A 25,198-nucleotide genomic window follows, 5' to 3' on the forward strand; every position below is an offset into this window, starting at 1 on the left:
CAGGGGAACGCGCTGAGCCCGGGAGGGCCCGCGCAAGTAGAACTTCTTTAATTTTGATGTATTAAAGTTAAAACTGCTTTTCTTGAAATTAAAAAATATATTAAAAAATACTTAATGACAAAAAAACCCAGAACCATCTACTTTTTAGTAAGTATCAGAAGTTACAAGCTATTTTTATATTGTGACATAATAATATATATAATTAATCTTCCAAGAAAACTTTTTAAAAGTACAAATTTGTTTTTTAAACAGAGAAGAATAAAATAAAAAAAAAAAACTATTTGTTTCTTATCAAGTTGACCCTTTTTATTTTTTTCAAAGAGAGATTTTTGCTATAGGGTACATGCACTCACCAGAGAGACAGAAAGTGAGAAGTAATCCCCCCCAGGGGGGATGGCCACACCACAATCCCTTCTCTTCCATTCTCCTCTAGGGATCTTGGGCACAAACGCACACACATGCCTAGCATGAGTTTTAGGCCACTGTGTCCAGGACTCAAACTACAGTCAACTATGTAGGAGTCCAGCAAAATAACTGCTACACCAACTGCTAGTCCCTCAAGTTGACTCTTTAAAGTTGCTTTCGAGGGGCCAGCAGATGCCGCACTGGTTACATCACTGGACTCCCATGTAGTCAACTGCTGTTCAAGTCTTGGACCTGGCAGCTTAAATATCACATCAGGCACATGTGCATGTATGACCAAGATCCCGAGAGGAGAACAGAGGAGAAGGGACTGGGGTATGGTCATCTTTCCTTGATGGCCATACCTCACTAACTGTCTCTCTGACTCTCTCTGTGTCTCTGGCAAGTGTACACACTCTATAGCAAAAACCCTTTTTAAAAAATAAATAAAGATGTTTTCATTCACTTATTAGACACAGAGATCTTTAAATTTATTATTTAAGTTTGCAGACTTCCTTTAGCTTTTTTCTAATTAGTGCCTTAATAATTTTTTTCCATTCTAAAGTAAGTATCACTATTAATTCCTTGAGATATTGTTCGCCAACCTTACAAACAAAACGACCAAGCCAGAGTTCCTCACTTTGGCAACATTTAAAACTAAATTTAGAATTATACTTTAAAATTCCTACACAAGGCTGATTTAACCTAGCTTTGCCTTTCTACCAAAATTCAAGATTCAAGCTTCTGGGCAAACTGCAAGGCTGTTTTTAATGCAATTTCATCTAAATTTTTGCAGTAGGCTATGTTCCGTTAAAAAACAAACCTAATCAAAATGAAGTCACAAATTGTTTAGTATTCTGTTTAAGTCTTCTATTAAGATTAGTGTCTAGCAAATAAAAGTATAAAAACACTGTCATTATAACTTTGCAGTTTTAATATCTTTAAGACTTTCCTATTTGAAGATTAATCCCTGTTCCTACTAAAATTATAAATGTTGATTTATAACAACAAACGAGTAACCAAAGATAAATGAAGGAGATTTAAAAGAACCTTATAGGAAAGCTTTTCTGCTCATGTTTAAAAATATAACTTCTTTAAAAATATAACTTTAGGGGTAAATAATCTGTTTTTCCACTGAAATGGGAGATTATAAATGCTATGCATATTAAGCAAGAAAATTTTTTTAAGTTATATGTCAGTTTGTTGGAAAAACAACATCCTAAAACTATTTCATAAGTTTCCTCATTTCAAACAAAATGACAGACAAAGACAGGCATAGAAGAGGTGCTTCTAATTTCTGAATAAATAAGTAATTTCATAAAATGATGTTCAATAATCCAGACAGTGAACATTTGCTGAGTATCACCAGCACTGGGAGATGGCTTCACAACAGGTAAATATATATACACACACACATATATATAAACACATATATATATAAAAGAACATTTTGAATTACTTTAGAAAATATCAAGTACTTTTTTCCTAATAATTCTATGTACAAATGAAATTTTACTTTGAAAGGTAATAATATATAAAAACATTATCACACATTTAAAAAAAAGAGCTACCAATAACAATCTTTATTAGAGGGAATAATGTTAAAAAACAAAAGTCAAGAACATGGTAAAAATAAGCTAAGTGTTTCTCTTTTTTTTTTCTTTTTTTTTTTTTTTTTTCATAACTTTTGGTAAATTAAGTCATAATGGCCCATTTATCAACTAACAGGCCTATGAATCAGATCATTTGTGTCTAAGACCCTCAGAAAAAAATCAAGTATATTATGAAAATTGTTCTCAGAGCTAAAGGTTCAAAAGCACACCAGGATGACGTAAGAGTGAAGAAAGGCCTCCAACTTCTTCCCTTTGGCCCCAGACCAACTTGTGTCCCCACTCACTTCAATTGGTTCTTTGATAATGCCACTGAACAGTCGAAAGTTCCACTTGTTCCAAGGACTGCACATAAGCCTATCCTATCCAAATATGTGTCATACTTGACATAATATGAAAATGTGATGGAGGCATATATCCAGAAAAATGAATATATGTATTTTTTGGGAAAAAATATGGTATGTTCCTAGCAGCATTATTAATATTATCTCTAGAGAATAACTAGAATAACTATTATCTCTAGACAATAACTAGATGCAGCTCAAATGGATACTGATAGAATGAATAAATATACTGTGGTTATTCACTTTGAAATACTATTCAAGAGATGAAAATGAATAGAGGATTGTGGTATGACCACACACCCCCCTTGGGGGGGGGAGTCGCTCTCTTTTTCTTTCTCTGGTGAGTATCACATACTCAGACAATTAAAAAATAGTAAAAATATAATAAACTTAGATAACAAACACTGTCCTGAATGCTTTATATGAACTCTTCTACACCTGTCAACAATCTTAGGAAGAAGATGGTATTGTCCTCATTATACAGATGTAAAAACTGAATCACATGGAAATGCTATGTCTAAAGTCACAGAGTAATCTGAGCAAGAATATGGACCCACGGACAGCTGGGTCCAGAGTCTATGCTCTTAACCACACTAAACTTAAATGTTTTCCAAAACAACCTGGAAGAGTTCAAGTCAAAATAATAGTAACAATAATAATATTTAAATACAGAAATAGTTTATTTCTGATATAACAACATCTACCTTTCTCAGGTAAATTATATTTAATTCCAATTATAATATGTGTTTATATCATAAGCCATTTAGGACTGTTTCAGAAATAGTCAAATTTTCCTCATCATTTCTTATAACTTTATTGTATCAATGTATTATAAAAATAGGAACCATTTACTTGATGAAATGAATCTCAATAGGAATTTACTAAATTATTTAGTATTAACATATTCATCCATTATTTAAATAATATTATTCAGAATGCATTTCAAACTCATAGTGCTCTAGAATCAGCACTACAAAATTCAAGAGCATCCTTAAGACATCTAGATAGAATTTCATCAAATTTCATGATGAAAAAGAAATTTCATATCTTAATCCCTAAAATTTTTTCTCAAAAATTAAAAGTTGGATAGTTTTAGAGGCATTGTATTAGGTCTGCCACACACACACACACACACACACACACACACACAAAAGGTGATTTCATTCTGCACACAAGAAGAGACAAAAAATTTACATAAAGAACACGATGCGGTTTGAGCATTTGGGCTTATGACAACCAGACAACAGAGCAACAAGATGATTAGCAACTCAAGCAGTTGAGTTTTTTGTTTTATTTTTTAAGACAGATGTTTGCTATAGGGTACGTGTGCTCACTGGTGACACTGGGAGAGACAGAGAGACAGAAAGCGAGAAGGCAACCCTCAGGGGGGGATGACCACACACTGAAATCCTTTCTCCTCCATTCTCCTCTTGGGATTTGGGACATGCATGTACACACACGCAGAATAAGTTTTAAGCTGCCAGGCCCAGGACTCAACCACAGTCATCTATGTAGGAGTCCAGTGACATAACCATTATGCCATCTGCTGGTCCCAACAATTGAGCTTTTAAGATTATTAACATATAATGTTAGGCAGATTGGTTCTGATTTCCTATAAATTATTAACACTAATTCTTTAAATTGTGACTGAAATACTTTATTTTCTCTCTTCACTATACAATTTATTTTATAAACATTGTAGCAGGCCCAACAATAGTTCAATCAAAGGCAAAAATAACTATCTTATACTAACTAAATAAAATAAAGTAAAAAAATATTCGATATTAAGTGAAACAGGAAAAACACACCTAACTTCTGGAGAATACCACATAGTAGCCCTCTAGAGCCATGCAACACAAAACCTGTGCAGTGACATACAGCGGCCATAGCAGAGACCTTGCCTGTTTAGCTCAGCACTGGATATCCAGTTCCAATAAGGTTCCTAGACCAAGATACACAGTAGGATGAATTAATAAGTTGATTAAAATCACATATTAGGTATTGAATGACCACAGTGTCTTAAGAGTTTACAATCTTCATATATATAAGTATATGGTATATCCTCAAGTATAGAGATTTTAAAATACATATCTTAAATTCTGTATGAAACTTTAAACCTAGAATGAATGACTTCCTGCATATTTTTATTTTAATGCCACATAACCCAAGAGTCAACACAAGAGCATATATATTTCATGTAAAAGAATCAACTTGTAATATTTAAGTAACATGAAGGCATTGGGAATTACATCTGTTTCACAAAAGAATATAGCTGCAGAATGGCACCAAAGAGGACCTGAACAAAGGGAATGGCATACGTTCCTAGATACAAAGATTCAACATTAAAAGATGTCAACTCTTCTGTTGAACTATAAATGTACAGAAACATTAAAAACTAATTGTTTTTTAACTAGACAAGCTAATTACAAAGCTAAAATGGAAAAATATTAATAAGCATAAAAAAGGGAAAAGGAAGATTCTAAAAAATGACTTGGATAAGGAGTCTTACTATTTAATAAACATTATTTTAAACAGAAGTCATTGAAAGGATATAGAGCTGATGTGACTATATGCGAATCTCTGGAGCAGAACAGAAAATTTAGAAATAAGTCTAACTATGAAGACACTGTAGCAGACATTCCAGTGAGGGGAAGGCTAGATTAATAAACAAAGGATGTTAAGGTAACGGGATAGCCATTTCACAAAAGCCACAAAACAACTGGATCCATACCTCACAACCTGCGTTAGATAATCCCAAATGGATCACGAATTAAAAGTAAAAATCTACTTAATCTAGAAGATGAATGGAAGATTTTTCACCGGGTGCTTTTTAACAGGGAGTTGGTTAAATATAGTATGTCAAATACATAAAATATAAAATAGAATGAAGAAGCTCTTTGTGTCCTTATATGAAACTATCTACAAGATATTGATAAAAAGAAAAATCAAGACAGAACATATGCTGAGTACAAGGAGAAAAGCAATGGCAGAAGACTAGCTCTGCCCTCATGTGAAAGGATTCGAAGGAGCGGGTAACACGGCTTTTCCCAGGAGAGCAAATGTGTACTAGAAGCCTCCTGTGGAAGAGGGCTTTTCCCTGTATGTTCTTTTTGAATCTCTCAGATTTTAAAGCATAGGACTAAGCTTAAGAAACAATTAAAAAACTCCAGTGATACAATTAGCCATGGTTTCACTTTTCCATATAGTACATTTATTTACAACAAAACCTAGCAAGAACAAAATTTAATAGATATTTCTAAATAAGTAATAAAATATTTTACATGCTTACAATTTATGCTTTATATAAAGTTGCAAAAAGTCAGCTAGATATGTTTCAGGTTTAGAAAGCAATTGTGAGAAAATTCAAGATAATGAATAAAAAGGAGACCAATAGAATATCCAGAATTCACAGACACTTGCTTCTTTTTTAAAAAGCTGCACAATTTTTATATGTATTAATAATGTTGGAAAGAGGTATGGCCAAGACTGAATTTACTTTATCTGTCTTTCTTGTAAAATGCAGTCAGTTTATTTATAGTATATTCATTCATACACAGACACATATACAAGTAGGTATATATAGCAACTACAACCAAAACATTGTGTTTCAGTTAAATGAAGTCTAGTTTCCTATAGGGTCCTTTATAACCATAGCATCTGAAAATCAATATTATGTTCCAGAGAAGTTACTACTACATATTTTCAGTACTAAAAAAAAAAAAAAAAAAAAAGGAAAAAACAGAATGATTGTCAGGGTAAAAAAATTTAAAATATTTACTATTTGTTAAAAAAGATCAGAATAAATGTGTTTCAAAGTATTTTTATATTTTACTTCTAAAGCGGAGTTGGAAAAAGTCATTAATCAAAAAAATGATTTTGAGCCCAGTTGTAGTAGGCCACAAGTAGCATCACCATGTGAGAAGCTGGAAACCACACAGATGGCCAGGTTCAGTTCCTGGAATGACTAGAATATGGCACCTGTAATCCTAGCTAATTAGGAGGCTGGGGCAGGAGAATCATAACACAGTAAGACACTATTAAAAATACCTACCTAAGGGGGCCAGCAGATGGCATAATGGTTATGTTGCTGGACTCCCACGTAGTCCACTATGGTTCAAATCCTGGACCCAGGAGCTTAAAATTCACGCTGGGCATGGTTGCGTGAGTGACCAAAATCCCAAGAGAAGAATGGAGAAGAAGAGATTGTGGCATGGCCCTCCTCCCTGGTGGGGTGGGGGCGACTTCTCTCTCTCTCTCTGTTTCTCTCGGCAAGCACACACACCCGAGAGCAAAAACTGAAATGATACTAATAAATTTTAAAGCCTACTTCTGCCTCCGTTGCTTTTGCTTTCTCTATTCTTTTTCACACTCTATCTCATAAAAGAAATAAAGTGATTCTGAAAGGTTTCATTTAACACTTTAAAACAGAAATGTATACAATGTCTGACAACAATGTTTTATGATAATTATAGCACCAAAAACTTAAATATCAAACTTGGTAAACACAAGAAAATTGAAAAAAATAAACTAAACATATACTATGTATATCTCTAGCTGACAAATTTTAACTCCTCCAAAAAATGGTCTTTTTCAGTGTTAATATTTTTAAAAGGTACACAAAATTGTTTTGTTGCATAGTCATTTTTTATTGGCATCTACTACACTTTTCATATACTTATTTAAAAAGTGAAAATGAACACATATCATTTACAATTACAGTTTCAGTTAACTATCAGTTAATGGAGGCTATTAAAATTACTTTTAACAATAAAAAAGATACAGAAAGTAAAAATCACTAGTACATATGCAGAAGAAAGTGTGAAACAGGACAGTACCATTACACCAGTTTTATTTCTTAGAAACAAATTAGCTTTAAGGCGTTACAATTTAAGGTGGAAAATGCTGACTACAATCCAAAGTGCTCCTCTTAAGTAATGATAAATTCTGAAAACTCAACCTCGGCTCAAAGACTTGAGCTGGCAGTTCAGTGGCTCGAGGAGAATATAAATATATCTGTGTCATCTTCTCATAGAACAATCCCCAGTCTTTTCTGGTCTTTGATACAACTATTATGTCAAAATAAAGTCACCCATTTTTTCCATGAACATCCCAAACACAGTACATATCATCCCAGTTCACCAGAATATTCCCACAATCGCAAAATCGAAGGAGCTGAGATTGGGAAGTTAGGAGAGAGGGAAAGGTATTACATGGAAGGAGCTTCTCTGATGATGTAAGAGGGTCAAAGAGGACAAGGGGGCTCAGGAAGAGAGAGCTGGAAAGTAGGGAAGAAAGGGAGAATGGCCGCTAGCAACTCTGGAGAGACAGAAGAAAGGGAATCCAAAACTCAGGACAGTTTATCATTTCCATTCTTCCTTCATAATCCAGTCCAAAAATGCAGTTAAAATGTTTCCTTCTGTAAGAAGCCTGCCATTACCAATCCATCTTACTACTTATCTTTTTAAAAAATCTTTTGCCTTATGCTGAACTCGTTATGTATTCATACACACATATTATATATATTTATATATATGCAATCTCATATGTATGTATTCTGGTTTTCTCCAATAGTGTCTACTGTACATTTTCAATGCACAGAAGAGATAAGCGCTTATTAAGTTAATGAAAAAATAACTACAGGAATTCATAACACCACATTATAAAACTGAGCTATCTCACCTCTGTGTATAATTATTAAATTAAAAAAATGTGCTAATAGTCAAGGTTAGTTTCTGTGTCACAAAGCTGTCTTTTAGCAGTGAAACTATCTCTGGGCCAGGCGAGTCTTAACACTATTCTTAGCTCCAAAAGCAGCTGCATTATCCCCCCACCCCCTGGAATATCATCCTTTGGGAAAATAGCCAGCTTCTGCTGTTTAATCTGAAGTTTGGAACTCACAATAATTAATTGTTACTTTCCAACTACATTACTCCTATCCTACTGGGTACTACATTGTTAATACCACCCAGACGTTTAGTCAAATGAAGACATCACCTACATAGAGAATGGGAGACAGAAATCAACAGAGAATTTTATAAAAAATTCTAAAACAGCTTCTTTTAACGCCAAGTAAAATTAGATGCTTTGGCAAAGACATTTAAAGTCTCTAAAGGGTGTTACTTAGATCAGAAAATAATTATGTTGAACATAGAAAACTACAGAAGTTTTACAGATCTTCGTCTACCAGGTAATGCTAAAAATACTACATTATTTTGCATATCAATTCCTGAATCATGCTAGAAAACATCTCTCTGAACTCCAGCTGCACTTATTGTCAACAACTTAATACCTATTATAGTTACTCTAAGTACTTCAACTGCCTAACATGGAATTTAAAATAATTAAGAACACCATTCTATCTTGAGCTCTATCTTCTAAACCTTTTATTTCTTTTCATATAATATTATAATGTATAAACAGTGTAGGTACTAAATATTTGTTGATTTAAGATACAAATGAACAAACCAATGAAGAACATATAAAGAAATGACAAAAGAGCAGTAGTAGAACAAAATTTTTAAAAAGTGTGGTAAGTTGAATAAAATTTGTAAGATCTTCATGAAGAAAGCTGTTAATTTTTTAAGGAGAAAAAAATGAATTAGCAAGGAATAAGTGCAGGACATCCTCCCATCTATTAAAAAATAAAGGGAAGAATACCTTATTCGAGTTGAGGTAAAATATATAGCTCTTTGGCTTAATGCTCAATGAATGTTATAGTGCTCTTCTGATTTAATCTAATGCACAAATGATGTGGAAAAATAAGCAATAAGTCCTAGTATACATTAAAAATTGATATGTTGTGATGTCATGGTACATAAATCTTTTTTTTGTGGGGGGAGAGATTTTTGCTACAGGGTACATGCGCCCACCAGAAAGACAGAGAGAGACAGAGACAGAAAGCAAGAAATCACTCCCCAGGGGGATGGCCATGCAGCAATCCCTTCTCCTCCATTCTCCTCGGGATCTTGGGCACGCACACACACATGCCCGTGTGAGTTTAAGCCACCGGGTCTGGGACTCGAACCATGGTTGACCACATGGGAGTTCAGCGACATAGCCATTACGCTAACTGCTGGTCCTGGTACAAAAATTATTTTAAGATATTCTATTGAACAACTGAACCAATACATTTCACTAGCAAGCAAAGTGAGGGAGAAGGAATGGTTACACAGTCTTCCCAGATAGATCTTGATACTAAGTTCGTTCTTTTTGGCCTTTCAGTAAGTCATTCTTATTTGGAGATGCAAAAAAAAAAAAAAAGGAATTAGCTGTTTCTCTCAGAAACAGCTAGGTATTCTTAGCTCAAGGAAGCTTCCCTTCTTAAATAAGGCACCCTGTTGGCCTTCTTCAAATTAAACTTATCACTCCACTCTGTAATTTCCAAATTTCTTGAACACTTATCCAACCAGATTATACGGTCCTCTGAGAAGGGACTACACACTGCCTGGCACACGGTAGGAACTCAATATTTATTGGCTAACTCAATGTTTTCCAGCTAAAAACTGCAAGGTTCACCTAGTGATAAACAGGTCTGATAGACTTAATCAATGAACAGAGAAGACAAATAAAATCTATCTTCTAATGCATGTTTCAGTATTATATCATAAGATTAAACCTTTCCTCAACAATCCCAGCATAGTAATCCATTTTCAAATGTAACAGCTGAAACATTTCAGTACCAAATTCCTCATCAAAGTCTACAGAGACCCAGAACAGCCCTTCTTCAAGAGACAGCCAGCTCCATGGCTCCTGAGATCTAGCCATTTGGGCAGAAAGGAAGATGTCCCACTGATAACTGGGCCTCCAGCATTCAAAACTCGCGTGAACCAAAACTCACGTGAATAGCCCTTCTTCAAGAGGCAGACAGCTCCATGGCTCCTGTGATCTAGCCATTTGGGGTGAAAGGAAGATGTCCCACTGATAACTGGGCCTCCAGCATCCAAAACTCGCGTGTTTGGGAAGAAACCGACCATCCACCAGATGACTAGAAATCGCTGCAGGACCACAAGAAATATGGGGAAGCAGGAAAATACCTCTCCCACAAGGGAAAAGGATAGCTCCTCTTTATCCACACACAGTTCAATGGAAATCATGGAAATGTCTGATAAAGAATTCAGAACATTCATAATGGCAAAGCTAACAGAGATGGAAGAGAAGAGAGACAAGGAACTGCTGAAGAGGAAGGAGAAAGGAGTTGAAGAGTTCCAGGAGGTGAGGAAATTCATGCTAGATCTAAAAGAGGAATTTCACACTTTACAAAAGAATCAGATGGAACTGTTAGAGATGAAGGCTATAATACAAGAAGTCAAAATCTCCCTTGAAAGTATTAAAAGCAGACTAGATCATACAGAAAATAGAATCTCTAATGTAGAAGAGAAAATGGTTGGCCTAGAAAAATCCACCGCGAAGACTGAGAAAATGGCCCAAAAATTTGAGAATAATATGCGAGAAGTACTAGATACCATCAAACGTCCAAACATCCGGATAATAGGCATCCCAGAAGGTGAAGAGACTCATAAGGGCATTGATAATCTATTCCATGAAATCTTACAAGAAAATTTTCCAAACCTGGAGAGGCACTCAAAGATTCAGTCCCAAGAAATACAGAGGACCCCAAATAGAATCAACCCAAGAAGATCTTCTCCAAGACACATTATAGCCAGATTGACCAAAACCACAGACAAAGACAAGATACTAAGACTGGCAAGAGAAAAAAGGCAAGTTACCTACAAAGGGTATCCCATCAGACTAACGGCAGACCTCTCATCGGAAACAATGAGAGCGAGGAGAGAATGGGAAAATGTATTCAAAGTATTAAGGGAAAAGCAATTTCAACCGAGAATTCTGTACCCAGCAAGGTTATCGTTCATTTGGGAAGAAAAGACACGAACTTTCCCAGATAAACAAAACCTGAAAGAATTTACCAGCACCAGACCGGATCTCCAAGAAGTTCTTAAGGGAGTGCTATGTCAGTAAAATTAAATGCAGACACACAGAAATAAGAGTTCAGAAACTAAGAAAATGGGCAACTTAATTGTAGGGCCAAAAGCTGGAGTTGAGTATTACATCCCAGATTTCAATCTGGAACATCGAACCTCAACAGATACAGAAGAAAGATTAAGTACATGAGACTACACTGATGAAACAGTATCCTATGACTTGACTAAAATATTGCTGCTTTTCTTCTAAGCTTTGTTGTCTGGTTTTAAGGATTTTTGTCCTGTCTTCAGCTATCAATAGATTCATGTTCCTACTATTTGAACAGAATACTAACCTGTTTCTAGGCTTTAAGTTTCAAAGAAATATCCTTACCAGTTCAAAACTGCTTTTCTTAAAACCATCGACTGATCTTGCTATTGAAAGTAGTTAGATTACTTATGATATTGTGTGACCAACAAAATGTTGGGGGAAAAGGGATTGAAGACAACTGTAGTCAGCAGAGATAGTGTAATAAGAGAGTGGAATAGGGCAGAGGGCTAGACATGGGGTAAAAAACATATATATGAAAGTAGAAATGGAATATTATGGATGATAACATGCATTATTAAGCCACTATACAGTATATTCTAGATGGGAAACCACATTTAGAATGTTGTGATGATGCTCAGGGAATGAATGTAAATTAATAAATAAAAAAAAAAAAAAAGTCTACAGAGAGATTTCTGAATGTCCTAAGACCTACATCTCAGTTAGGAAAAAAAAAATCTGTTTTCATTTAAGAGAAAGGAAACAACAGAATCTATTTTCTTACATTCCGATCATTTAAAAACAACTGAAATGACTAAATTCTATTTTATTACATTCCTATAACTTAAAAACAACTGAAATGACTTTTTCTTTAAAAAAAAGTACTAGCTAATAATAAATTTTGTAGAAGTTCATGATGGAATACTGACACAAACTAATTCATAGTAAGGTTCTTATTAAAAAAAAAAAAACAATGTTTGGGTTCCACTTAATTTGTTTTGCAGTTTAGTATAAGAGCATTTTTAAAAATTAAGTATATTACAATTTTACTTACTTCAAAGCTTCCTCAAATTTATGAATTCTCTTTTTAGCATCTTCTTTTTCTTTATCAAGTTCACTCTGCAAGTCATGAATTTGCCAATGACAAGGTTGATTTATGCTTACTGGAAGAAAAGTAGTTTATGCAAAAGAGAAACACAAACAATAAAACAGTCATCTTCAACCCATGCTTAATATGAAATTAAATTTAGAGGGACTAGCAGTTGGCGTAAGGGCTATGTCACTGGACTCCCATGTAGCCAACCACAGTTCAAGTCCCAGATCCAGTAGCTTGAGCTCACGCCAGGCATGTGTGCATGCATGCCCAGGATCCCTGGAGGAGAATGGAGAAGGAGGACTTGCAGTATGGCCAACCCACTGGGGGGAGTGATTTCTCGCTTTCTGTCTCTCTTTTTCTGGTGAGCACACACACCCTATAGCAAAAGCCTCTCCAAAATAAATAAATAAATAAATAAATAAATAAAGTTAGATAGTTCAAGATAGAAACTTGGTCAATCACAATCATTTACCATAAATTATTTTAATATTATACTTTTAATATCAATTTTCTGTTTAAAGTTAGTCACTGCTTGAATCTTCCTGCAGGTGGATTCTCTTAAAATAAATGAATACATAAGAAATTCAAAAAGGAAGCAATCATTTAAAAAATGTTTTTCTAAATACATTTTAGACAAAGGAAAGGAATCTGACAAAATACAGGAAAATACAATAAATGATATGTCTATGTTCCCCCAAATGTGTGGGTTTTGATAAAATGGTCTTCTTTTTCATGCCACTGAGGCTAGCTAGCCATGTGGGATCAGGCTTCCTCTGCGTACAGCTTAATCAGTGCAAAAGGCACCAGTACCTCATTTCCAATAGTACATTTTTTGTTATTTTGTTTTGTTTTTTTAATTGCTAGAGGGCCCATGTGCTCAACAGACACAGAGAGGCAGAAGAAAAAAACACCTCCCCAGTGGGGTATGGTCACTTCTCCATTTCTCCTTCCTGTCAGGATTTGAGACAACATGCATACAGGCACAAACTGTTTAAGTCATCAGGACCAGGATTCGAACCACTATTGGACATGTGAGATCTGGCGCCCTAACCACTATCGACCCTTTCCCAGGTTATCAAGTCAAGCCTGGTCATTTTTAAATATCCCATAAAACTAGTTTTCTTATTAGGAAGAAAAGGAGCAACCTGCCTTGCAAATGTTCACCACTATAGTTATCATACTTTACGTGGGAGAAAAAGAAGAGTCTGTCCAAAATGTTACCAGGTCAAGGATTTAAATGATCATCTTTCTTATGGCATATCCTTATAAGGATTAAAACACTCAGCACACAGGAAGCATGTTAAATTGGAGTACAAGCATGACTAAAGCAACAGAAGCACCATTCCAATACAATGCTAGTCTTTTTAATGTATAGAATCAAAGACTAAAACCCAAAATGAAACTCAGAGATGACCTGATGTGAAGATTCTAGAAATATGTTTTTATATCAATAAAATCTTTAAAAAAATCTTAAGTGAAAATCAAAACATTAATACCAACTTAAACACAGGCAGGCACATGCATACAGAAAAGTAAACGTATTCAAGCAAAAAGCAGAACAGTTGGGAAGAAATTAGAGGAAGACAGTATTTTACTTGTTATTTTTCCATTGGTGTTTACTTATACATATTTACCTACCCTTTTGTTTTCATCTTTCTTTCCTAAGTAAGTTCAAGTCTCTTACAAATATCATACAGATTAAAATTAAAATTTTCTTTTTCTAGTAAGGGAGACATAGGTGACATCTTTTGGTAGTTTTGATTTTCATTCCTTATGATTAGTAGTGTTGAGCATTTGTCACGTATCTGTCGGCCATTTATAGGTCTTCTTTCAAGAAATGTTTAGTTGGGTAGTGGAACCATTCTTTAATCACTGGATTTTTGTTTTCTTGTTATTAAGTTGTTTGAGGTCCTTACATATTTTGGATATGAACCCCTTATCAGAAAAAGGGTTTGCAAATAATTCTCCCATTTCTCATTTGTATCTTCCCTCTCTTATTTCATTTGCTATGCAGAAACTTTTTAGTTTGATGTAATCTCATTTGCTTCCTTTGGGTTTTGTTGTCTGTGGTTTATGGTCATATCTATGAAATCATTACCAAGATCAATGTCAAGATGATTTTCCTCTGTGTTTTCTTCTAGTAAATTTATAGTTTCAAATTTGACATCTAAGTCCATTTTGAGTCAATTTTTTTATGGGGTAAAATAAAGATATAATTTCATTCTTCTGCATGTGGATAGCCAGATTTTCGAACAAAAAAAGAACATCTCCCATTTACCGAAGACATTGTTTTTTGCCCATGGTGTCATCTTGGCACATTTGTAAAATATGAACTGGCCATACGTCATGGATTCATTTGTGGGCTCTCTATTCTATCCCATTGGTCTATATGTCTGTTTTTATATCAGTAAATACTATTTATTTTTTTAAAAAGAGTGATTTTCACTATAGGACACGTGTGCTCACTGGAGAGACAGAGAAAGAGAGACAGAAAGTGAGAAATCACCCCCCGGGGGGATGACCACACCGCATTTCCTTTGTATTTTGGGCATGCACGTACACATATGTGGCCTGAGTTTAAACTGCCAGGTACAGGACTTGAACCGTAGCCAACTATGTGGGAGTCCAGCAACATAACCATTATACCATCTGCTGGTCCCAGTACATATTTTTTTGTTTTGTTTTGTTTTTTGGTTTTTGGTTTTTGTTTGTTTGTTTGTTTGTTTTTTGTAGGCAGTACATATTATTTTAATTGCTATAGTTGTGTAGAATATCTTGTAATCAGAAAGTATGAGGTTTCCAGTTTTGTTCTTCTTACAGAATTTTTAAGTTAGTTTATTTATTTCTTCCATGAGAAAGAAAGACAAGAACAGTATGCCCCGTAGGGTCTTGATGCCACACTCCACTCCCAGCTTCAACCAGTTCCTACTCATGGTCACGTACATACCTGGCATTCCCAAAAAAGATCTGTGGAGGTGAACCTGAACTTTTCCATATGGGGCAGCCTCACAGAACATCACATTTCAGCTTTTCTCCACTGAGTATTATGCTAGCCATGGATTTGTCATATATACTATCTGGCTTTTTATTATATTGAGGTACATTCCTTCTATAATTCATTTATTGCGTTTTTATCATGAAATTTGATTACACATATATTTGATACTATAATATGTAATACATATTTGATATATGTGAATTTTGTCAAATGTTTTTCTGCATCTACTGAGATACCATTTTTATACTTCATTTCATTAATGTGGTATATAACACTTGTTAATTTGCCTATGTTGAGAAATTCTTGCATTCCAGAAATTAAACCCATCTGATGATTGGATATTACACTTTCAACATGCTGCTGAATTTGGTTTACTAGTATTTTGTTGAGGATTTTTTGCAGCATCTATGTTTATCAGGGATACTAGCTTATAATTTTTTTCCTGTAGTATCTTTGAAAACAGTTGTTAATTTCACCAATGAAACTATTAAAAGTCACAATTATTTTAATCTATATTGTTCCACAAATCAGAGGGTGAAAAAGTTAACTTTTATTCCCTCTCTTTCTAAATAGTTTAGCATATTAATTTCTCTTTTAAAGAGTTAATTTGATTTATTATTTTTGTTGTTTTTTAATTTGACCAGAGAGAGAAAGAGAAAAAAAAAGGAAAATAGAAAACAAACTGCCAGGTCCAAGACTCGAACCGTGGTCAGCCATGTGGGAGACTAACACGTTAACCATCATGCCAACTGCTTGCCCCTCATCTCTTTTTCTAATCAGTTTCGTTTTCTTGTACATAATCTGGGAATGCAGATCTAGAAGGCTGTTTTTAAAATATTTTAACTTTACATACATTCTCTTTCAAGAATCTCTTCTGACATTTGTATTGTTTTATATCATGTACACAATAAATATTTAAAGTCATCTCTATTTTAATTTGACATTCATCACTATTCCTTTTTCATTCTTTAGTACTTTTTGTTTTGTTTTGAATTTCTGCTTTTCCTTAAATTGATTAAAGTACATCATCCAGTAAGTTTATATTTCAAAAAGAATATCATAATGATAAATCTTCTGAGGCTTTGCCTTTCTAATAATGTCATTCTGTTGTCTTCATACGTGAAGGAAAATGTACATTCAAGATTCTTACGTCACAGCATTTTGGTGTAAAAACACAGCTCACGCACCTACTGTCTTAGGACATCTAGACTGAGAAAGAAGACTAAAGTCACCTAAGGTTGCTCTCTCTTCTGCTCCCAACTGGCACATTTGTAAGGTCAATCTCTTTCACTGCAACTCATTTTTTTTAATCTTTTATTGATTTTTATTTCCTAAAGGATAAATTTTACATATTTGCATTTAAAGACCTCCTGAAAAGTTTTCTCATATCTTCAATTATTTTTGTTTATTTAAGTCTTCCTTCCAAAACATCAACTGTTGTACACTGATTTTCTATTTTCCACCTTAATATCTATTATCTTTTCAAATATTTTGCCACTTCATCCTTTTCCTTTGCAGTCTTAAAGACAGTTACATTCTCCTTCATATCACTGGCCTATTCACATCTGTTCTACTGTAACCAGTTCCTAAATGGATTCTAAATCTGTGATTGTGCTTTTAGTTTTCTTACAAACCTTATTTTGTTTTTGAAAGTTTCCTTATTTTTTCTTTTTTAATTTGCTATTTATTTATTTTACAATCAATCACTGTATATCATTACAGAACACAAAATGGATTTTTCCCATTCAGAATACACTGTATATTGATTCAAAGATATTACCATACATATTATCATCAACAGATAACTTTCCATTTTGTTTTTCTTAAATGTTTTGCTTCCATCCTTTTTCCCTTGATTTCCTCCCTCTCACTCTCCACCCTTTTCCACCCTCTTCCCATACTGTTTCTGGTATCCATAGTGCTTTCCACCCTTTCTGCCATCCAATACTTCAGTTTCTGCCATGGAGTGCAGACACTCAGCATATATTGAGTAGGGACATACGACATCTCTCTTTCACAGTCTGGCTTGCTTCACTAAGCAGTTCTTCCGTGAAAGGAGGATACAGAGAGATACAAACAGGTACCCCCCCCCAAAAAAGGTCTTCAGGCTGCAATCTTACCCGCAGCCTCAGTCAGCCAGGATCACGGGCACACATACATGCATCCAGCACGCACAGGGATACCCTAGGCCATCAACCCAGGACCTTCAAGTACAGTCTCAGAGGGTTGAGTTACTGCACCTCGGCAACTGGCCCTGACTGTCCCTATGGACAGCTACCTCCATTTCCACTTCATCCATTTGTTTCTTTGTACCTGTTTCTCTTTCATAGACATCATAACTTCTTGTATCCAACTGATAAACTTCTTATCTTCTAGAGTAATATATTTTCAGAAGAAACTTCTTTCACTGAGTCTTTTGTATAATACCCTCATTTCTTTACTTGACAATATTTCCCCGCAAATGCTGTTTTGGCTTTTATCTCCACTCTTGAACAGTGTTCACCATTCAGATTTGTTGTTTAACAAAAACTACAGGAGCAGGGACCAGCAGTTAGCATAATGGCTATGTCGCTGAACTCCCATGTAGCCGAGCACAGTTTGAGTCCTGGACCCGGTGGCTTAAACTCACGCCAGGAGCGTATGCGTGCATGCCCAAGATCCTGAGAAGAGAATGGAGGAGAAGGGATTGCGGCATGGCCATCCCCCCTGGGAGGTGATTTCTTGCTTTCTATCTCTCTGTCTCTCTCTTTCTGTCTGGTGAGTGCACTAACCTTGCTTCCATTACATGTCTAACTGTGGTCCATTTCTCAGAGCTACAGCTAAAATCGAGTTCCTAGGACAATTCAGGCAGTTTTAACTAAGTTACACTAGTCTACCAAGACGGCATTCTTCTCCTCACCTACGCATGTTTCTCTGGTACTCTGAATGATACATTAAATGGAAGGCTTCTATTAGAGTTTCCGACAATAGATAGCATTTTGCATACTGAAACTGTACCCCAATGTACTGTGCTACCAGTGCTTTCCCCTCTATTTTCTGTTCAGTATTTTCCTAGGACACTGAACTCTCTACATGAAAGTATATTTGAGATTTATCTCTTTAAGTGGAAAACTTAAAAGAACCATTTTTGAGGAAAAAAAATTTATCTAATATTTCATGCAGATTATGAGTACAAACTCTGGAACCAGATAAATAGATTTGTATCCCTACTCCTTCATGAGTTATTTAACACTCTATGCTTCAGTTGCCTCTTCTGAAAAGCAGGGATACAGCAGTGAGTATATCAAAGGATTGTGCTATGACAATAAATTACACTATGCAAAGTTCTTAGAACAATATTGGGAACAAGATAAATACCCAATAAAATTTAAACTTATTACCTTCTTATACTGGATACTCCATATACAAACATTTTCTTGATAATACAAGATCATTTGAACACTTAAAATCACAATGTGTCATAAAACAGTAATTCTCTGAGACTGTTTGCCATTTCAAAAGGGCATGCCCCTAAATTGCTAACAATTTTAAGTTATAGAAAGTGCTTTTTATACCTCACCACTTACGCTGTGAAATTTTCAGCCACCACTTCTTCATGCTGGTCAGAGTGCTAACTAAAGCACATTGATCTATTTTACTGCTGCTGAAACTACGAGAACTATTTCTAAAGAGTGGAACTAGCTGGGTGGGAGAATGAAGAACTTCACTCTGAGTTCAGCACGCATGTGTCAAGGCGCATACTTTTGAACTAGGGGGTCCCTTAAAGCTAGAAGCTGTTTCTAATTTACTTTTATATTCCTTGCACCCAGCACAATGCCTGGCCCACAATAGAATAGTCAATAAATGTTGTTCTGGGCTTGCTTTCTCTTAATTGAATATATTTCTATCATATGTTTATGAGCCTTTTGGTATTACATTTTAGTATTTACTTACATTTCAGATAGTTGTGGGTGATAAATTAATACCAGGTAAGTGATAAATCAATGACTACTGTCCTCTAAAAGAGAGACTAGACATTAACACTCTATGTTAAAATTATTATTTACTTACTTTCACATAAAAGAAAACAAGACAAACAACTTGGAAAGAGTAAGGCTGCTGCCAACCTTGCCTACTAAATGTATAATGATTTAACAGATCGGGACGCTTCATCAAACAATGACATTAAAATGTATAATGGTAGGGGAGAATAAGGCTTGAAAAAATTTGTTTATAACTCTTTCCTCAGTATATTCTTGTTAATACCAAAAAGTTAAAAGTGGTCATGAAAATACAAACCACATAGTCAAGGATACATAAGGTAGTCTCAAGTAGGAGAATATATTGTAAACAATTTATGTAAGTAGGCATAAACACACGTACTGAATATTTACTACCTATATTGTTACTGCCTTGTATCCTAGGAATTGAAGTAATCAACAAAGGCGGACTTGTGTACATAACCAAGGGAATGTGCTGGCATGCCAGGAAATAGACTGCGGCAGACAGCAGGGCACAGGGAAGCTCATGCAACTGTGCCGACCTAACGCCCCGCTGTGCCCTTACCTGCTCTAACCTGGGCTTCCAAGATGGAGAATATTAAGGTGCATGAAGAGGTTGCATGACTTCATAAATATTTTCAGTACATATGTTTATTCTGTTCAACTACAGAAAACAACACGTGTCCTCTTAACGAAATTCCTGTCTGTAGTACTTGAAAAATACAATCCAATGTATGATGTGCAAAGCTGCAGAAATTTTAAATTATTAAAAACTAATAAAAAGAATTATATACAAATGCTACACTGGAGTAACTACATTTTAATGGCTTTGACTCCATCAAACTTCATACCACATTTTTTAAAGAGTTATATCAGAATGACTGTAAGTAGATATTTCAACTAGTTATATCAGAATGATTGTAAGATATTTTAACTATTGCACATTTTAGAATACACAAGCTTAACATCTGTCTCATGAACTTCTCTAGGTAAACAGCACTGTCTTTTACTCTCTGGTGCCTGTTTGGAAAACAAGCAATAGGTTATTTGTAGGAGGCAGGTGTTTCCTTGCTAGTATAATCATTCAGCCTAACCATTTCCTGATTTAACAGATTAGGACACTTCATCAAACAATGACATTTAGTTTTACTGCCTATTATTTGTTTGATGTTCAAAGAACTTAAGAGTAGGCAATAGCCACTAGAGATCAATAAAAACCATTAGATAATATGTGTGTGCTTAAGTTAGGGACAGCGTCTGATGCCAACTGTTTCTTCTACCTCAAAGACAAATTAGAATGGTTTGCTCCCATCTTGTTGCTTTCTTATAGGCACAAGGAAATAATGTCACTCCGATGGCATTTCCTCCTCCTGAACTGATATTCACAACTAAGTTTTATACCAAAAGTTATCAAATGTGCACACCTGTAACACTAACAAACAAAAGCCCTATACATCCCATTTAGCTATCCAGTTACACAGTCCAGGGCCATGTAAGATTTATTTCAGTTCTTTGAGCAGTCAAAAGGATATTCCCCAAGGGGGGTACGAGACATCAAATCTTCAAGGCCTGAGATCACAGCAGGTTTAATAAAGAAAGAAGAACAGATGTCAATTTAAAAAGGGGAGATTATGGAATTAATTGTAAAACAAAAAAGTGACATGCTGAGCAACATTTTCTTCCAATATAAATAATGTTAGGAACATATGCAATATGGACAAATCCCACTGTTTTTCTTTTAAAGATTGCTATTATTTTAAACAACTCCTATTTACATAGAAAATAATTAATATACTTCAGCAAGTTACTTTCTTGAAAGCTAGGCCAATTGATACCTCATGGAAAGGAAACAACTATAGCTATGAAGCCTAATAAAAAGGATTTAGGTTTGTTCCCTGAAGTGAAATAGAATTTGAATGGTCAGAAGGTTGCTGGATACAGATGAATCAAACTCAGTTATCCCCCTTTCTTGTGTATGTTCATCAGGGAAAGGGCTGATAACAGAATCCTTAGTTTACTTCGTGGCTAAAAACTTAAGAAAAGATAGTAGTGGGAGATAGGCTGTCTTCTAGATCTACCTACATTAACAGTCCTCGGGAAGACTTAAAGAAGCCGGGGATAGTGATACGCTCTGTTACAATCAGACAGTGTGTGCCTTCTGTCCTGCCACCCACTTATCAGTCACAGGCACACAGAGACCACCTCTCAGGAAGACAGTTGACCACAGAGTGTAATGAGGCAAGAAGCCAGAAGTCTCTTAAAGCTGAATGAACAATGGACATTGACAAGTACATGCAGAGGATCCAGATGCCTTACACATGGGGAGGAAGATATGATAATGCATGTACGTAAAATAGTTGTGAACCTGCATGGTTCGGCAGTAGAAACTGGGAAAAAAAACCCACTTATTTCAGTAAAAGCATTATTTGCCTTTCCTGACCAGGTGTCATTTTATAGACATGAAACATATTTAAATTCTTACACTGAACTGTATTAAAACTGCGGCAATAAGAAATTTTACTATAATTTAAAAGAGTACATATTCAGGTCAATACATGTCAGTAGAAATACTCACTATTCTAAATGGCAGTATTCTCTTTATACAATAAGCTCTTGGCACACAGGGTCTATTTTCTAATTCATCCGCAACCCTGTCCCAGCACTTAAGGTGAGCACTGAATAGACAGCCGCTGAGCGACTACATGTATGGCTAAGATACAGTATTTATGAAGTGTTCTGAGCATTTTGCAACCAGGGCAGCCGGTGGCGTAGAGATTAAGGTGGCTGGATCCCTCAAGGCCGACTGTGCAGGGCAAGTTCTGGATCTGGTGGCTTGAAAAACTTGCCAGGCACATGTGTGAGAGTGCCCAAAATCTCAAGAGGAGGATGGAGGAGAGAGGACTGCAGCATGGCCATCCAGGGTGGGGGTGATTTCTCACTTTTCCTCTCTTTCTTTCATTGGCAGGCACACATGCTCTATAGCAAAACTAAAAACATAAATAAATAAATAATTTTTAAAAGAAGTTTGTGATATAAAACTATGTTCAGTTTTCATTTAGCTAATAAGGGCTACTTTTTACCTATTAGGTCATCAGGAAAACCATGACAAATTTTTCTATGTTTTTCTATGCAAAAAATGTGTAATGACTTTTTTTTTTTTAACTTTTTTCCAAAAAGAAAAAAAAAAAAGAAAAATGTGTCATGACTTTACCTACAATCCAGTATTTTCCATAGTGCACACATTTTTTTTTCTTTTTTTGGAGAGGTTTTTCCTATAGGGCACGTGTGCTCGCCAGACAGACTGAGAGAGACAGAGAGATAGAAAGCGAGAAATCACCCCACCAGAGGGGATGGCAACATCACAATCCCTTCTCCTCCATTCTCTTCTCAGGATCTTGGGCATGCACGCACATACGCCCAGCGTGAGTTTAAGCCACTGGGTCCGGGACGCAAACCGCGGTCGACTACATGGGAGTCCAGAGACATAGCCATCACGCAAACTGCTGGTCCCCATAGTGCATACATTTGACAAATCAATTAAATGGTTAATGTTAAAATAGCCAGTAAATAATTACAAATAGAACAGCCATAGTGCATACATTTTACAAATCAATTAAGCTGCTAATGTTAAAACAGCCAGTAAATAATTACAAACAGAACAGCAAGACTTTGCTATTTCAATTACTCTTTTACTTTCCATGTCTTTTAGCAAACAACAATTTTGAAATTGAAATGTCAGTCATAAATCTAAAGAGCTCTGAACTTTACTGCATAAGGTGCTAAGAGTGTCAATAACTTCCCAGTTATTATTGATAACAAGAACACCAACATAGGGGCCAGCAGGTGGCATGGGTTATTGGCACTGGGCTCCCACATGGCTGACCATGGTTCAAGTCCTGGACCTAGAGGCTTGATTTCTTATTTTCCATCTCTCTCTCTCTCTTTCTCACTCTGTCCATATCTGATTAAAATAAAATAAAGTTAAATTTAAAAATTCTAAAAAAAAAAAGAATACCAACATATGGCAGTAGAAACACTCACTATTCTAAATGACAAGAAACAATTACTAATCCTTTCTGAAGTACTAGCCAGTTCTTTCAAAATTTTCTGTTTTTTGATAACTATAGTCTATTTATTCTTACATTATTTACTTATAATACTCTACTAAAACTTATTTTCAATTATGTTTTCTAGTATATGCATAATCAATGTATATCTTTGTGTGCTACAGTATGATTTTTTAAGACTTGCATACAGTGTATAATAATGAAACTGATTATACATACATTTATCTTCTTCAACATTAAACATTACATTATGTGGTGCATGTTTATATAATTCTACTGGTTTGGTTTTATTAAAATATATATTAGGGGCCAGCAGTTAGCGTAATGGCTCTGTCGCTGGACTCCCATGTGGTCGACCGCAGTTCGAGTCCCAGACCTGGGGGCTTAAACTCATGCCAGGTTTGTGTGCGTGCGTGCCCAAGATCCCGAGAGGAGAATGGAGGAGAAGGGATTGCGGCATGGCCATCCCCCCTGGGGTGTGATTTCTCACTTTGTGTCTCCCTGTCTCTATCTGTCTTTCTGGTGAGCAAACGTGCCTTATAGCAAAAACCTCTTAAACATATATATATAATAAGTTGTCCATATTTTTACTCTTTTGTGCTGCATCATCCTATGGCTGCTTCTCCTTGTTTACATTTTTGTGACCATTAAGAAATACTTGAAGTTTTCATTGTATGTAAAATACAACAAAATACAAAACAAATCCCTTCAATTGTATCCTATTTTTTAAAATAGTAGAAAAAAATAATTTCCAGTGTTAGCATGCAAGATTATAATATTCTTCATCATTACTACAATGTGCAAATCATGTCTTAGTGTTAAAATAATTAACATAGAACTGACGAAGGTGTTTAAAAACATGAAAAATAAAAAAGTAAAATTTGATTACTGCTTAGCTGAAAATAACTTAGAAACAAATTATTCTTTCTACCTTTTTTACCTTTCTAAAAATCGGCCCCTATTAATTGCCTCATTTGCTCTTACAAATGTTACATAGCTTACCTTTTTTTCACAGGTGTGTTTTACAAGACTTTTCTCCATTTGAAATTTATTTTCTTGATCCTGTAAATGATAAATGTTTATTTTTATTGAAATTGTCACTAGCGTCAATAAAATTAGTAATCAAACTTTTCTTTCTTTTTTAGGTTTTTGCCATAGAGTATGTTCTCTCCAGCAAGAGACAGACAGGAAGTGAGAAATCACCCCCAAGAAGGAATGGCCACACTACAATCACTCCTCCTCTTCGGATTTCGGGCATGCAGGCACACATGCACAGCGTAATTTTCAAGTATCTGGGTCTGGAACTCAAACCATGGTAAGCCACATGGGAGTCCAGGACCTTAACCACACCACCACCTGTTGGCCCCTTGAACTCTTCTTTAGCATTCTTCATGTTAATAAGAGAACTGCCATGGGACCAGCAGATGGCATAATGGCTACATCACTGGACTCCCATGTAGTTGATCGCGGTTTGAGTCAAGGACCTGGTGACTTAAACTCATGCCGGGTACATGTGTGTGCATGCCCAAGATCCCAAGAGGGAAATGGAGGAGAAGGATTGCGGCATGGCCATTCCCCCTGGGGGGTGATTTCTCGCTTTCTGTCTCTCTGTCTCTACCTTTCTGGTGAACGCATGTACCCAATATCAAAAACCTCTCTAAAAAATAAAAATAAGAATAATAAGAAAACTGCCTAGTATTCTAAGCCACAAGTAGAAAAATGAATAGCTTTATA

At 35.4% G+C, this 25,198-nt stretch overlaps 1 protein-coding gene across 5 annotated transcripts in view; it reads right to left on the minus strand.

Moving 5' to 3' along the window:
• The window catches only part of CEP112 (centrosomal protein 112), a 462,320-nt gene that overhangs the window by 320,091 nt on the left and 117,031 nt on the right, over positions 1–25,198 (minus strand). For all 5 annotated transcript variants that reach the window (XM_027771158.1, XM_027771157.1, XM_027771156.1 and 2 more), the window contains exons 16-17: positions 24,466–24,526; positions 12,378–12,456 (exon numbers count right to left, since the gene is read on the minus strand). In XM_027771158.1, the coding sequence (XP_027626959.1) occupies positions 12,378–12,456; positions 24,466–24,526 (140 nt within the window). The remainder of the gene's footprint in view (positions 1–12,377; positions 12,457–24,465; positions 24,527–25,198) is intronic.

Source organism: Tupaia chinensis, unplaced genomic scaffold, assembly GCF_000334495.1.
Source record: "Tupaia chinensis unplaced genomic scaffold, TupChi_1.0 Scaffold000187_1, whole genome shotgun sequence".
Taxonomy (NCBI): Eukaryota; Metazoa; Chordata; class Mammalia; order Scandentia; family Tupaiidae; genus Tupaia; species Tupaia belangeri.